Here is a 16,526-nt window from a genome sequence, read left to right as displayed (position 1 = left end):
TAATTTAGAAATGGTGTCATCATATAGTTTGTACATCAGAGCAGCTCTGGACTCAATTGTTGCAACACTCTGTACTGTCTGCAGCACATGTAACAGAGAATGTATGGCAGCTGAGCAGACAGTGGTGTGGAGTCATGTGGTGTCTTCAATGTAAACTGCTAACTAGTTTGTGAAAAATGTTGCTGGAAAGTCAGTAAACAACGATCACATCATTTTCCTTTGTAAATATAAATCTAACATTGCTACATTACATTACATTACAATGCTAATTTGCTTATGTTTACAGTTTACCATCTTCATTTAGCATGTTAGCACGCTAACATCTGCTAGCACAAACACCAAAGCTAGTTATCAGTTATCAACATATAATAAATACAAAACAAAGACCAAAAATAATGCAAATAAGTTGATAGACTGGCTATGATATGCCACGGTTTAACACTGTTGTGAAGTTAGCTTTTAACAAAAGAAACAAAACACAAGAAGCAAACACAATTAGTGGAGCCTCCTCATGGCATCAATCATATCTGAGATGGAAACAGTCCTTAATCAAACAAAAATAGCAAACATTAACTGATTCCAGCTCCTCACATATTAACATCTGTTGTACAGTTGTTGTTTTTTTTTGCTTTACATTAAGCTGCATCACACTTTAAAATTAAAACAGAGCATAGTTGATACCTGATGTGTAAATTATATGTGCTCACTATGTAAAAAATGATGATTCAAAAATAAAAATGCACACTTTTCTTTCAACCCAGTTTGGTCAATTTGTCAAAATCACTCACTTTTTATTGACATTCAAGGAATATATATCACAAAATAAATATTTCAATATGTGCCAAACTGTACACGGAGAAGAACATTTTCAAATGCATAATATACAATTTGCACATGCTTGATGATTGGACTGTTGATATTCTTCTCTCATTATAAAAATACTTCATCACCTCCAGACTACACCAGCTGGGGATTAACTCACAACATGAGACTGGAAACTGGCAATCAATGCTGTAAAATCTTTAAATACATACTGCCGCTTCAGAAATAAAATACATATCTTATAATCAAGCATCTTTCGCGACACAGTGGATTATGAGTTACAACATTTCCTTCATAAACTGTAAAAAGTTACCATCCAGTGCTTCCCACTTCATGTTCATGTGCCACGTTTGAGTAATAGTGTATTCACCTGTATGCTCCATATGGCAAGCTTTGGCTCTGATTGTGGAGGTTTTTTTTACAACATGTGTTGTGAATCTGTATGTACATCCAACAGCTCGGACCTCTCTGCAGCTCTTGGGAAACTTTGAGACATTCAAACGTAGCAACAAAAATTTCTATTCTATTAAATACAGTCAGAATCAACACTTTGCCTCTTACATTATAAACCTCTTTTGCGCTTGTAGGTTCATATTGTCTGGCCACATTTCTCCTGACTCTCTGTGATCTCAGTTTACTGTTTTGCTGCGGCCGCTGCGTATATTTCGTCTATTCTGTCCTGGTACATCTTCACAACAATGGGCCTCCTCAGTTTCATCGTGGGTCCTGTGCAGACAGAAAAAAAAAGACAGGTTGAGTCAATCTAAACCTCAAGATAAAGATTCTAAAGAACAACATTTGATCTGCTGTAGAGATTCAAACACTACTGCCTTCACTGGAATGTTGTCTGGCATGTGGTGCCGTCACCAGACACGACATGACCTCGATTGCAGGCCAATTCAAACAGCAGTTTCAGCTGTGCCAGCACCAGTGAATGCTTCCTCATTCCTTAATTACAGCGCTGTATGTTCACCTTTGCTCCAGATACTTGAGGACACAAACAACCAAATGAAAATACCAACAGCTGACCTAGTTCTCCTCCAGTGATGGAGAAGTCTCTCTCCAGGATGACCCACTTCTGGACCTTCTGAGCGTTGGACGTTGACCTGGCGTTGACTCGCTCAATCCCCTCCTGGATGGCTTTGTAAACAGCCGGCTCCTTGTTGGCTACGATCTCCGACACCTTGGTCGCCGCGATGCCGTTCTGCCTGCAAAACTCCAAAGCCTCGGCGGTCAGCTCGTCCGTGGGGTCGCCGTTGTCGTCCACGACGCACTGCAGGAAACAGAAGAAGGTGATGTTATTGCGTTTGTTTTGTTTAACTGGCAGATGAGGCTGTCTTGCGTGAAACTGAGGCTTGGTTACTTTGAGCGTGAGCAGCATGGAGAGGAACTTGAGCTTGTCTCCGAGCAGCATGGTGTTACTGAGGAAGGGCACCTCGGCCTTCAATGCATCCTCAATGGGCACCGGAGGGATGTTCTCACCACCAGCGGTGATGATCAGCTCTGTGGGAAAAAGACAAATATGTGTCACCTTTGGTTCAACGCTAAAATTTTTGCACTGTGCTGTTTTTATCTCTAAGAATAACTAGTGGTTGATAAAAATCCACTCATCAAAGCTACTTCTCTAATCTTGTAAAGCTTCAACAACAACAACAACAAAAAAACATTAATCCTAAAAAGTAATAGAACCAGTGAGCTAAAGCTGAAGACATTACTGTGGAACATGTTTTGTCATTAAGCAGATTTCAAGTTATGTGAGTTAGCATTTTATTGTATAATTTCAAAATAAGAGTAATGCTTTTAGTGCTGAAATGAAAACTGCCTGTTGTTTTTCCTTTATCTGTGTTATCTAACTTTAAATTTCCCTACATTCATTTCATATTGGACTTATGGTAACTACAAGTCCATGTCCATGTTACATATTAATAAAAACCACACCTCGTAGATACCAGAAGCTGCTGAATGTAACATTAATTCAAATTATATAATATTACATAACGTCGCCATCCTGTGTTATTTAATAAGATGGACACTTGCAAGACATAAATGTGTGAATCTCACAGTGTTTTAGCATTTTATTAGAACAGCTACACAGTAATGCTTGCGGTGCTGAAATGATCAGTTGCATAATTACTAGAGAATAAATAGTTGCAGCATCCCAGTGTTTTTTCCTTCATGTGTTTTATCTAACTTCAAAATATGTTACATTTGTTTCATCATATTAGATTTTATGTCATTATAAATTCCTGACTTTTCAACATGTAAATCTCTTCAATCTAATCGAATTATGATGTGAACGCAGCATTAAGTCTTTGGTTTTAGACGGTTAGTGGGTCAAAAGAAGCACTGTGAAGGTGATGATAAATTGCTCACAGTTTTCTGACAGTTTACAGACACACATATAAATCTAAATTTTAAAAAAAATGTCAGGTTGATGAGGAATGAAAACAGACATTGGTTTGGGGAATAAATGTTTCCTGCTTCCGCATGTGTGTGGAATAATTAATCAACCATTCAGTGTTTCTGGACATTTTTTTTGGCTTTATTTGGGAGGAAAGTAAGTGAGAAGAATGGGGGAAGACTGCAGCGAAGGGCCGTGAGTTGGAATTGCACCCAGGCCGCTGCGTTGGGGACTGTAGCCCCTGTTCATGGGTCGCCTGATCAACCAGTTGAGCTACCTGGGTGCCCACCATTCAGTGTTTTTAAATGGCAGTTGAGTGTAAAAGATACGGTACGAAAATATGAGCTCATCCAGCTGAATAAAGCCACATTCAAGCTCTGCGTGTGTCGACTTTAAAGCTGCTAAAGACATTCTTGGGCACAGTTAAGCAAGTGGAGCCCTTTGTAGCGAGATCCCAGAACAACAACAACAACAGCCGTGACATGTTTTCGTCAGTTTCTCTGAAGTGTGACAAAGGTTAAGCTGTCAGAACGTCTACTATCAAAAGAAGATCTACTTCCTTTACTAAAATATGCATTGAATGACAACAGCATGAGGTTAATCCTGTCATATGAGCGTCTAAGTAGCTTTTTAGTGTTGAAGTTGAAATATGCTTTATATTAACATCAGTAGTGTAGTATTGTGGTTTACAATAGATGAGTTGGGCTTCTCCAAAAGGCGACAGATAAATCTGAGAGGTCATGGGAGGATTTTTCTTAAAGAAGAGGAAAATATCAGACACACAAATGCTCATCTTCTTCTCATTCATCTTTGTTTTTGTGGAGGGTTTTTTTTGTAAAATACATGATAATTTTAGCTCTTGGACCTCAAACTTCCATTATAATTACACTAGGAAGTTGATATTTGGTAAATGTTAGGCATCAGGAATCACAGGTTTTATTTGTTCAGTGTGTGTGTTGTATTTCATAACTAATCTAAACTGATAAGAAACAGCGTTACAGAAATTTGTCCATGACAGCAATGACAAATACAACTGTAAAATGTATGCATAATCATCTAAAAACTAAGTAGAACGTACAATATTTCCATATGAAATGTGGTTTGACACTTAAAAGCATGAAGTCATATAACTGGAAACACTACAAACTATAAATATACTACTAACATTCGCTTATTTTTTTAAACTCAAACCCTGAAAAGCTGAGAAACATCAGTAAACCCGTGTAAATTCATGTTGTGGAGCATTTTTCCCTAAACTAAGACCCACACCTCACCTTTGATCCTTCCTGTGATGTACAGGAAGTCGTTCTCATCGTGTCTTCCCAGGTCCCCGGAGTGCAGCCAGCCGTCTTCATCCAGAGCCTCTGTTGTCTTGTCGGGCATGTTCAGGTAGCCCATGAAGACGTGGCGACCCCAGAAGCAGATCTCTCCGTTCCCATCCGCATCTGGATTCTCCAGCTTTGTCTTGCAGCCTGGCATCACCTTCCCACAGCTGGAAAAGACAAATCATAAATCAACAACATGTAGATGTGAATAGATATTGACCAAAATCTGCAGTACAGATGAGTGATTTGTGATATTTTAAGAAATTGAATTCTTAAAAAGCAAATAAATGTCTGCTTGCGCCGCACCTCCAACATAAAAAACAATAATAACAGTTTTATTAGATACATACAGCATGCTATACAAAATGATTTAAAGCAATGTTTAGCCAAAAACTATGAAATAGCAACAATACATTTACACAACAATTATGCTGCTATACTATAAATCAAACCAACGGGAAAAAATATATTAAATACAAAAATAGACTAATTGTTCCCAAATTAAAAGTCAGTCTAGACAAGCAGTTCTTCAACAGATTTCCTCTAAGTAACAACAGCTTGTCAGATTCTCACAAGTAAATATGTTAACTATACTTGACTGGCCCCATAATGCTTTACAAACCTTGTGATCCTGTATTCGTCTATGGAGACGGTGTGCGGGCCGGAGCTTTCACTCATGCCATAAAGCTCCATCACGGGGATGTTCAGGCTCATGAAGTACTCTAGAGTGTCTTTGGTGATGGGAGCAGCTCCGGTGAAGCAGAGCTTGCAGCGGTCTAAGCCCAGAGCAGCGCGCACCTTCTTGAAGACCAGATTGTTTGCCAGCATGAAGCCCCACGGCACCAGATTCTCCCTGTAACACAAAACTCGTCATGTTTACACCAGGGCTGGGGGGTAAATTTGAGGTTTCCACGGATCTACTACTACACTCCAGAAAGGAACATCTCAGCAACTACTGGATGGATTTGGAAGAAGTTCAGCATCAACATTTGTGTCTTCCCCAGGATGATTTGTAACCACTATGCATATATCCTGACTTTACATCTAAACCCATCAGAAGCTTAAAATGTCAAATTCTCAAATGCTTTGGTGTAGTACTCAACAAAAAATTGAAGTATTATCAAGATGCAATATGGCAAGTGAAACATCTAAATTGCAATAGCTGCAATTTTTTTTGCTGATCTGTCACAACACATTATCATGAATGAAATATTGTGGTGCTGCAGAGATTCCTCAGCTCACAGATCCTGCTCTTTAGACCTAAGGAAGCACACTTCTTTGATACATACCACAGAAAACATCACATCATCATTTTATATTTCTTTCAGTGGAAAAGAGATGTAAAATTTACCATTCGTATCAAATTGTATCTCATATCGCAATGCAAATATCTGCCAAAGTACATATATTTTTGAATGTTGTTAAGCTTTACTTTAGTGATGTGGAAGGCCATTGCATTTAGAGAAGAGAAAACTTCAAGCTGAATCTCTTAATCATGACTTACTGTCTCATAACTATGAGAAAAGAACTAATAATTTACAAGACCACAAGTGCAAATGTACATCCTTGGGCCAATCCTAGACATACCTATCAAAACAAAGTCTGCCATTTAGTATCATAAAAAAAACACAGACACATGACACGAGAATACAGGTGAAAGTCGTGATCAGGTCATGAAATCTGATGGGTCACAGAAGACAGTAAAAACCAGCCTGGATGCATTTCAGATGCATGAGTCATCATGTTTAGGTTTATTTTGCTTCTGAAGGAACAGAGCAGCTTTGAGGAGGTCAAAGCAGGTGAGAGTGTTTCCAAGTCCTTTAGATGCATGTGCAATGTTGACATACTAATAATGATACCATCTAACTCCCACTGCCTCAAATCAAAAAAGCCAATAAAAGCAGATTAAATACGCCATTGTGCCTCTGCTTTCTGACTTAGTGTCTGACAACTACCCAGACTTTTTGTTTAATAATTATTAGATACCCTTTTTGCCATTATTACGACAACATATTGCAAGTATGAGATCTCGTTTTGGGTTTATGAGATAAAAGTCAAAGATAGCGATGCATATGTCATATCTTGGAGATAAGGTTTACAAAATATGTTCCACATTAATGACCCCCCCATTGGCCTCAGCTGTCCTTTATGTTTAGTCTAAGTAGCAAATGTTAGCATTCAGACAGGCTCAACTAAGATAGTGAACATAGTTACATTTTTACCTGCTTAAAGCCGGGGTAGGTGGTCATTGTGCAGCATGACTGGACAGGAATTCCATAATAATCTTTGAGCATATTACGTTTCAAGTGATCTAAGAGGAAACTAGACTTGATCCAATCCCAGGTCTGTTCAGAAGGATAATATAAATACGGTTTTCTGAACAGTAATATTAAACAGCTGTGATGGAGCTTAGACTCAACCTGAGGACAGCTGCTATGTAACAAATGATTTAATTGTAGGTGATCAACTGTGACAATCTGATTTGACATTAGGTCCATTCTTTATGTCAGGGATCATTCATAATTATGAGTAAATAATGAAGCCACTGTTGTTGTTCCATATGCCTCAATTGGTACAACAATGTAGAGATGCTGTAAGTTAATAAAGTCAAAATTCCTTGCACATGAAAACTGTTTCTGATGCTGATTCTGATTCGGATCCTGCTGCATGTACAAACAGCTGGAAGCAACAAACTGCATTTCAGCTTGTGTTGGAAGTTTTGTCAAAACCCAGATTACATTCATTAAGAGTGAGTCTAATTAACCTGATCTGAATATTCTGTCTTGAGTAAAATTGAACTTTTATGGGCATTTTAGTTTGTGATAGATGTGAAACTGTACTGCAAAGTGGATGAGAAATGTGTTCTTTGACCTCTTTGATATTTTTTGGACCAATACTGGTACTGAAATGTGGAAAAAATCTTCCCCATATCACTTCATACAACTCAAATTATGTTGCTTGTGCAGGTTAGACTTGTGCTGTGTTGAAAATGATACGGAAATGTCTCTAGGCTCAGCCTAGTAAGGTTGCAATTTCAAGAGGAAAATTATCAGGGAGTTCATTCAGACATGAAGCCGACACATTCAGATGGACTGATAGAAAAACGTCCATGTCTGAAAGGGGATAGAGCCACGAGTACGACTGTAAACACTTACCATAGTGCTAATTTATCCTCATCAATTATGCATGTTGGCTGGGAATTGAATCCTTTAAATAGTCCCTTCAAAATTAAGTAATGGCAATATTAATGAGACTGGAAAGACTGGCTGCTAATGTCTGAGAAGATCCTGTCTCATGCTTTTACACAGCATTTTGCCAAAATAAAATGTGGGTATTTGCATGTGGTGAAGTAAAAAAAAAAAAATCCTACAGAGAAAATGTGTCATTATCAGATACAAAGGGGAAACTGTGGAAACACCTGATACGTGTTGCTCAAACAAATGATCCCTGTTGTCGTCTCACCCGTTCATGGCACTGTAGTTGTACTGCAGACCAATGGACTTGGCCCAGTCTGCCACTCTCTTCCTCATCGGGGATGCCTTGGCACCCATAGCCTTCATCTTTTCCTGCATCTTCTCCCACACGCGAGGAACCCCCATGAAAAAAGTCGGACGAGCCTCTTTCAACGTGTTTGCTAAGGTGCCCTGCAAAAATGATTGCCAATTACAGTCATAAATATTCACCCATCATAAGTAATGGAATGTTTATACAATAACAGCCATCCTTACCTTGAGGGCGTCTGGATCTGCGAAGTAGGTGGTCCCACCTAAACTCATACAGACCCATATGTCGATCATCTGGGCTGCCACGTGGCTGAGCGGCAGGTAACTGACCAGCACCTCTTCGTCACCGCTCTTACTCACCAACTTAGCTGCCGTAGTGGCCGTCCATGTCATCTGTGCATGAAAACACAGCAGCAGAGTCATCAGAGAGCTTTTTATTCAAATATTTACCTTGAATTTTCACAGTGCAACTTCAAATACAGAGTGATCCACAAAGCAACAGTGAAAATGGAGTGAGAAAAGTTTGTAAAATATTATGAAACTCTCTGTTTGAGTTTGAGGTCTCTCCTTATATCTTCCAGCTTGCCTCATATGAGCTATATGGGTCCATTTGGCTTTCAGCATAGAGGAAAAGACAACTGCAGCTTCATTGGAGGCGATCCTTAAATCCTCAGAGATAGATATATGTGAAACATCTATTCAGCAGATTTATAGATGAAAACTAGTCACAGCCGTAGGAAGCAGAAGCATTTAGAAACAGTTCAGTTGTGTCGGTGCAATTAAAAAAAACAAAACAAAACAGGAAGTCTCTTATCTAGGTCACTCACATTGTCATGGCTCAGCATGACTCCTTTCGGGGTGCCAGTTGTTCCTGAGGTGTAGATGAGGGTGCAGCATTCATTGGCCCGAAGACTGCTGATCACAGCATCCAGCTGCTCATTGGGCACGTCCTCCCCCAGCCTCATGAACTCTGCCCACTACGGAAATACAGAGATTATATCAAAACAGTGTGTCCAAATTAAGAAGTACGAAAAATCAGCGTTAGGCTAAAATCCTATCCCAGCAATAGAGGACTTTTGTCAAAAATTGAGAATTGCTCACCTAAAAGCGATATAAAGTTTTGTTTAAGGTGCTACACTTTTTAATTTTTACATGCTGCCACTTGGAAATGTCATCAGGATGGACAGCATCAGTATCTATAGTTACGCTGAGGGCACACAGCTGTACATTTCGTGTTTCCTGATGGCCAATTGATGCCTTTTTTAACTGTTCAAGTCATGGATTGTAGACAACTTTCCACTGCTCAGTCACGACAAAACTAAGATTTTTGTCATTGGAACAGAAACTCTCAGAAAAAAGCCTAATTGTAATATATCTTGTATTGTTTGTATTGCCTTTTAATCCTTTTTTATGTGTGAAGCACTTAGTATTACATTTCATTTGTATGAAAAGTGCAATATAAATAAAGTCTTATTGATTGATTGATCAGAACTTTGCATTAAAAGGTCAACAATGCAACTACAAGCATCAGTTGTCTAATAATCATGTGATTTGTCAATATGTTTACTGCGTCAACATACTGTATAGAGGTTCGGTGCTTTCTGCTGCAGCTCGCCTTTATACTGGACGATGGCTTTCAGATGAGGCAGCTGATCCTTCACCTGATGGGAATGACAAGATAAACAAAGGAATGTGAAGACAGATTTTTTTTCCATCTTTGCAAATAGCTTTTACAGACACACTGACTGATGGCACAGGATTAAAGCTCCTGACCTGCAGGATTTTTTGGAGCTGTTTCTGGTTCTCCACAACCAGGACGTTGGCCTCGCAGTTGGCAGCCACATACTGACAAGCTTCTGGAGAGTTGGTCGTGTAAATACCGGCTCCCAGACCCCTGTGGCACAAAAATTATGTTGAAAGCATGCATTTCCTTACATGATTGACTGTAGATTTTATTCTTTTGGCTGAGATGTGTGACACAGACTGGCTGATAATTAGATACCGTTTTCTTTTCCCGGGCAGAATGTAGTGTGTTTACCTCACACATTGTTTGTTTAAACCATAGTTTAACAAAGACAACCTCACAGAGATGTAAAATCCTTTCTTTGAGAGTATTCTGGGCAGTATTAACACTGACTTACAAAGCCACAAAGTTGTGAATACAATCATACTATAGATTACATCCAAGGAGAAAATGGCACCTTTAAACCACCATAACACATTTAACAACATTAAACTAACAGAAAACTAGTGAAACAAATAATCTATGCAGTAAAAAAAACAGAAAACATCAACATCCAGGCATGGAGGCACTAATCCAGACTTGGATACAGAAATTAGCTGCACAAAACTGAAACTGAAAAACTGTCATTATGCTATGCACAATCCTTGTCGTACAGTAAGTTAAAGACTATGAGTAGGTGCATTTGATGGTGCATCTGATGGCATTTCTTGCAGTTTCTATAGTTTTCTAAAAAGCAGTGAGAAAATGGCAAATTTCATTAGGCTTCCTGAGGCCTTAAGCTGCACCCCAAACCGGTGTGGGCAGAAATGCAGAGATGGACTCTGAGATAAGCTGGAGAGAGATAAATCTGCACTGTCACGTGAGGCCATCCTGATACAACACTATGAGATCTATATCAAATCTCATCGACCGTAGTTCCTTCCATATGATCTTACCCGGCCAAGATGCAGCCGATGTCTGCGATGAACCACTCAGGGGAGTTAAATCCCAGAATCCCCACTCCATGGTAACGCTTCAGCCCAAGCTGGAAAAAGACAAGTTGTTGTTTTTTTTTTTTTTTTAAAAGGACATGTACATTTAATGACACCAATGGAGACATGGTGCCTCTGTTACTTTTGACCTACATCTCTGCTTCAAAAGCCACAACACTTGATGGGACACGAATATGGCCATGAAACAGGAGATGTAACACAAGCTGTGAATTTCACACGCCCAAGTGTTAGTTTCCAGCAGCCCAGTCTCACACCAGGGAGACACGAAGTCAATTCTGAAGTCCCGATTACAAAACTGGAGCCAGGAGTTAAAGGCTTTGTGTAGCCTGCACTTTGAGCAACATAGTTCAATTCCAAGTCACATAAATTCATCTACTGAATCAAAAACAATGTCTATATTTGTTTAGATTATAACAGAAACACTTCTTTGTTAAGTTTGGCTCTACTGCAGCACACTGGATGTGAATGAAACTCTGAAAATGACTTGATATGAGGCTGCAGAGGAGAATTTTTAAAGGACAATGCAGCAGAATGTTAATCCTATCATTACAAACCAGGCAAATTACAGCGTTAAATGGTCAAAGGAAGGGTTTTACTTGACTGCCCTGACCTCTAAAAGGTTATGTATTTAGCGAAGGGCTAAAAGCAAAAAGCCCCTGAAGCAAATAGAAGATGAGCGCAGTAAAAATCTGTGGTTGCATCATGTGTCTGTTTGAGTTGCACTGATAAATACGATGACTTTCTGGCAACTTAGCTCAGTTAGATAGCTTAGTAAGTCTAGGCTGTGTAAGAATTGTAACAAGGAATAAATTAATTTGCTTAGGCTCTGGAGGACTTCAAAAAGTCAAGTTAAGGTTGAAATTAAGTCAGCACATTAATCTCATAGTTAATATTTCATTCAATGAGCTGAATTAGAGTCAAAATGACATCCTGACTGCACAATATTTCAAAAATATATGCAGAAGTTAATTTGTAAAAAACAGCAACAAACCTTGAGGAAGCTTTTAGCAGCTGCACGACACTGCTCGTAGTATTGCCTCCAGGTCAGAGTCACCACTTGGCCGTTTTCTTTGGAGATCAGAGCCGGATGATCTTCGCACTTCTCAACCGTCTCCAGGAACAACTGATGGATGGTGATGGGCGTCTCGGAGCCCGGACCAGAACCCTCCATCCTCAGCCTGACCGCCTTGTCTCTCCTGGTGCTCCATAGCTGGTCTGCAGGGGCCAAAGTCGTTGCCAAGCTGGTCTTCGTCAGGACAGTCGCCTTGGGTTCCTCTGTATTGGGACAACAAGGACACTTGGATTTACCCGCCATGAGGGAAAAGTCAGATTCCAAAGACACTGCAAGGCACAGCAAGCTTCCCGCTCAGAAAGACGAGTCAAGTGATTGAGAGCTCTGCGAACATCCCTGTAGTATCTGTGTGGGCGTGGTACACCTGCTGTGTCAAAGCAACATGATTTGCAGTGACGGAGAAGGCTGTGCTGTTACCTGAGACAAAACAGGAAGATGTGGAATGTCTATGCCAACCTACCAATCAGGTTTGCTTAGAGGAAGTAATACGGCCTGAAAGAGCAAAGGCACAATAATGCTATTTGTTTTAGAAAAGTGTACAAAGGTTTCACTGAACTACATTTACTTTTCCTGCCTTCTTATTTCTGGAAAAAAGCTAGGATGATATTGATTAATTTCTTTGCTCAACTTATAGTTTAGCTAAATCTTGCACTCAGCTTTCTACAAAAGCTTCCCAAACATGCTCTCAATGATCTAGGCCCTGAGCTTCTTATCTATTGTTGCAGCTAAATGGCCTCAGGTGCAGGTTGGTCTCCACAGTGATGAATATGGCTGAAAGCACTTTGGTTTACTTAAAGTGCAAATACTCAGGACTTCATAAAACTTCCGTCTGGGTTTTAACAGTTTCACAAACCTACTTTCACAAAGGTCATAAATTTCTACCAACTGATGCACATAATTATGCAAATAACTTGACAGAAAGTCACGTGACCACAACCTCTTTATTGCTTCTAAAAAGGACTGTTCCGATACACAATCTCTCATCTTACTCTCCTGTGAAACCCAGTAAAAATAATTCTCTTTGCCCAGTTTCACTTTTGCTGCAGAAGTGCATAAATATTTCCTTCAATTTTTCAGTAAGCCCACATGAGACGGAGCCTCTAAGGCCCTGTGACAAGTGCAAAATAAATATCCTGACGATAACAATATGAAAAGCTGCAGCTCAGTGTGTTGCTTTTACCAGCTTAAATCACCTGTATATTGGTGTCATCTGATCACACCTGCAGCTTCACCTGTCATCTGAGGCTTTAAAGCACTATTGTCTGTTCAAAAGCCACAACAATAACCTTCAAACGAGTTTCTGCCTCATAACCAAGACAGGAGTTAAAAGGAAAATTTGACACCTTGATAACAGAGGAAGGAATTTTTCTAAAAACACTGCTTTGCACAAACATTACACTTAAATTTATTTTTGTATCCACCTCATTTTTAGATTTTGTATTTTATTAACTGCATGGAGCTTTCTATAGTCAACCCTGCTGATTTATCCATCAATCACTCAACCAAATTTTATTAAAACAGTCTTTTTCAAACAAATCAAGTCCAGTTTAATGTGTCTTATAAGTGACAAAACCTGTAGTTTCTTATATGGAGTCTTTTTTGGCTTTCAGACTAAAGCATTTAAAAATTCTAAATAAAAAGCAGCTATTTCTTTCCTTTTTCCTATTAATTTCACAAAGCTTTAGATTTATTTGGGAGTTGCTGCACGCTACAATTATGAGGCAAAAAAACATTTCACTCACAATTTGTGGCAGTTTTCCCACATCAGATTAGTTGTTCTCTCACCTGGTTGAAGTTCTTCAGTAGCTCCTGCTTCTGGTTCAGGAGATGGGAGAGGTTCGGCCGGTGGTTCAGCGTTACTGGCAGGATGAGTCTCCTGGTCCTCTGCAGCCGGCGTCTCGCTGAGGTCAGTTGTGCTGACTTTTCCGTTGAGGACAACAGCAGAGGGAGTCTTTACATCTTCAGTCTGTTCCTTCTGGAAAGAGATGCTGCAGCAGCCGAGGAGAGGGAACGAATGAGAACTGATATCCAGTCTTTTTTTAGATACGTATTCAGTAATCAAATCCTCCAAAGTGGATCAAATATTTATGTGAATGGCTTTTTACACAGACATTTGACATACCTTTCAACATTCCCATCCATGGCTGCAACACCTTTGTTCGTCACTGAATTTTCTGTGAAACTCATTCTGAATTTGCTAGAAACAAAGAAGCAGAACCAGCATTCAGACACATAAGATGATTATGAAACTGCACTGATCTGCTCGTTTATATGAGGGTGATGTTCATCAGAGTCATTGCAACAGGTCACGGCCGACGAACGCTACAAATAACACACAGCAGTGGTCCAAGTGTTGAAACTGGGAATGTAGTGCCAGGAAGCATTGCTACATCTGCAAGCACAATTCATGCTCTTTAGCTGAAACTGTGAGCACCTCTGACCTGAAATGATGAATGCTGTCTTTACAAGTTAGTTAGCAAACTGACAAACCAGCATTTTAGCTATTGAATAAAACCCAAATATTGTTCAGAAAACAAAAGAGTCTGGCCGGTGAGCTTCCTCGATTGTGTCTAAACTGTACACAGTGAAATAATGCCCTCCAGTGTGTAGATTTAGCAACAGCAGAGATGAAACCTTCAGTTAACCACCCTGTCAAAGGTAACCGATCAGTCATATCTGCAGAGATAAAACTAAACCTGGAAACAAATCAGAGCCACATTCAGCAAATGCATTTCTGCATTTATAACAAAACCACATTAGAATAAGATCTGTCAAGACAGCAGGCTCTCAGTGTGACCTCTGGTTTTCAAGATTACTCAGGTCAACAGTTTGCAGTATCAAAGTTCATACGACTTACAAATCTACAGTGTGGCAATACGAAGCAGCAACGGCAAAATCTTTGCTCCAGATGTTGCAAATATCAATTCAAGAGTCCTGCGATGTACAAAAAGTACATTTGAGCCTTACTAATGACTTGTACATTACCCAGAAAGGTGGCGTATCCCTTGAAAATACATCGTAAAAACTGAACATCCACAGTGTGCAGTCAGAATAAGTAATGATGAAGCCTGGGAGAAGATAATTCAAGTTTGCAGGTGTTTGTTTAGCATTAAAACTTGAGCCAATCATCGTGGAGAAAGAAGATTTACAAGCAGATCTGTCTCTGTTGACCAAATAATAATAAAAAGTCGAGGAGCCTGCTCACATCAAACAGGGTACGTCCATGTGTTAGCCATGCGTTTAACTGAAAAATATTTACCACACATCCCCAGAGGCTCTGTCAACACGTCAATGAAGTGTGCTTTCTACAGTTTTGCCTTTAAAAAACAGTCTGCTTGAGAAGAAAGCAGCTCTGACACGTCAATAAATAAAGACCCCATGCACATCCTGCAGTTCTTTTTACACCAAACACACTCAAAAAGCAGAAGAATTGATGGAAATAACTTAGCCTACCTTCTCTGATGGCAGAGCTGAGCGGCATCAACTAGACTGGAGCTTGTGAGGTGGAGGACAGACCTGGATCAACCTTTGCCTGGTGCAGGTACTTGACTGTTGCCTCCTATAGGAGACTTACATGAGGTCAGAGCAGGTTCCCCCTCACACACTCACACCTCCTCCAGAGCTCCAGAGCCTTGCACAATCCTTGGCCCACCTGCTGCAGAGGCCAACGGTTAAAGATCCACCAGCAGAACTGATTAAAGGTTGTGATTCATCAAGGTGAAGAAGAGGACTTGAAACCTGACACACTATTAGCTCGTAGAAACCTGCTTTGTTGATATATTACAGTTGCTAAGCTCCACTGGGGACAGTCAGTGACACTCAGCAGGATGAGGACTTAAAGATCCCATAAATGCAAGGAGGCAAAGCTTAATGAGATTCTTATCATCTCAAATTGACAGATTTTATCAGACATACATGACGAGGCCTGTCAGGGAAATATTGATAAAAAGAGATAAGTTCTTCCAGGTTTATGATCATAGATGAGACTTTGACCCATAAAATTGTTATTCAACAGGAAACAAAACTTGTGCAACTCTGATTCTTCCTACTAGAGCAGATGCTGGTGATAAAATGCATGAATATGAGGGGTATGGTCTTAAAAATCAGCTAGGATGATTGTTTTTAAATTGAGAAACAAAAAAATCCCCCTTTCTCCTGAGCTGCACGTTATCAGACAGCCGCCTCGTAGCTGCGTTCAAGGAGGTGAACACTGTTTTGTAAGCAAATATAGAGCAAAGTTGAACCTTGTCTCTCCAGTGACACACAGTTACCTTGCTGACGGGCACCAAAGTCACTGGATCACACCACCCGGTCGCACCACGGCTGCTCCCACTGCCAGCACCAGTTCACATCCATCTGTGGAGGTTATGAACCATTAGTGAGTGGAAATAATCAAAGCTAGAACAAGAATATACAGACAAAAAATTATGCTGAGCTGCAGCTGAATGAGTATTACACAGTGTGCCTTTAAACATGGCTCACTTTCTGATAAGATACTATTACGAGCTTATCAGCTGCTATTTCACAGCTTTATCAGTGTTAACACATCATTCACTAAGGCTTTACTGATAGGTCATGTAGTGCAACTACAGGGTTGCCAGATTGTGGGAAATTGTCCTCCAATCCTGACACTTTGCTGGTCATTTTTTTTTTTAGCTCTTTTATTC

General features: G+C 39.9%; 1 protein-coding gene across 1 annotated transcript; it reads right to left on the bottom strand.

Moving 5' to 3' along the window:
* Nucleotides 1-761: 761 nt before the first annotated feature.
* On the bottom strand, nucleotides 762-16,270 carry LOC111580415 (long-chain-fatty-acid--CoA ligase ACSBG2-like). Its single transcript, XM_023288148.3, has 16 exons — nucleotides 16,131-16,270; nucleotides 15,313-15,514; nucleotides 13,982-14,056; nucleotides 13,645-13,847; nucleotides 11,779-12,062; nucleotides 10,731-10,819; nucleotides 9,825-9,945; nucleotides 9,632-9,712; nucleotides 8,879-9,028; nucleotides 8,277-8,444; nucleotides 8,011-8,192; nucleotides 5,171-5,401; nucleotides 4,498-4,715; nucleotides 2,186-2,325; nucleotides 1,852-2,095; nucleotides 762-1,548 (listed from the first exon to the last, which is right to left on the bottom strand). Exons 3-16 carry the CDS (start codon nucleotides 14,044-14,046, stop codon nucleotides 1,457-1,459), a joined length of 2,268 nt encoding a protein of 755 aa, XP_023143916.1. The 5' UTR covers nucleotides 14,047-14,056; nucleotides 15,313-15,514; nucleotides 16,131-16,270; the 3' UTR covers nucleotides 762-1,456.
* Nucleotides 16,271-16,526: the final 256 nt, after the last annotated feature.

The sequence above is a fragment of the Amphiprion ocellaris genome, chromosome 6 (genome assembly GCF_022539595.1).
Source record: "Amphiprion ocellaris isolate individual 3 ecotype Okinawa chromosome 6, ASM2253959v1, whole genome shotgun sequence".
Classification (NCBI taxonomy): domain Eukaryota; kingdom Metazoa; phylum Chordata; class Actinopteri; family Pomacentridae; genus Amphiprion; species Amphiprion ocellaris.
The sequence above is the reverse complement of the archived record's forward strand: the minus strand, read 5'-3'. Positions and strand labels throughout refer to the sequence as shown.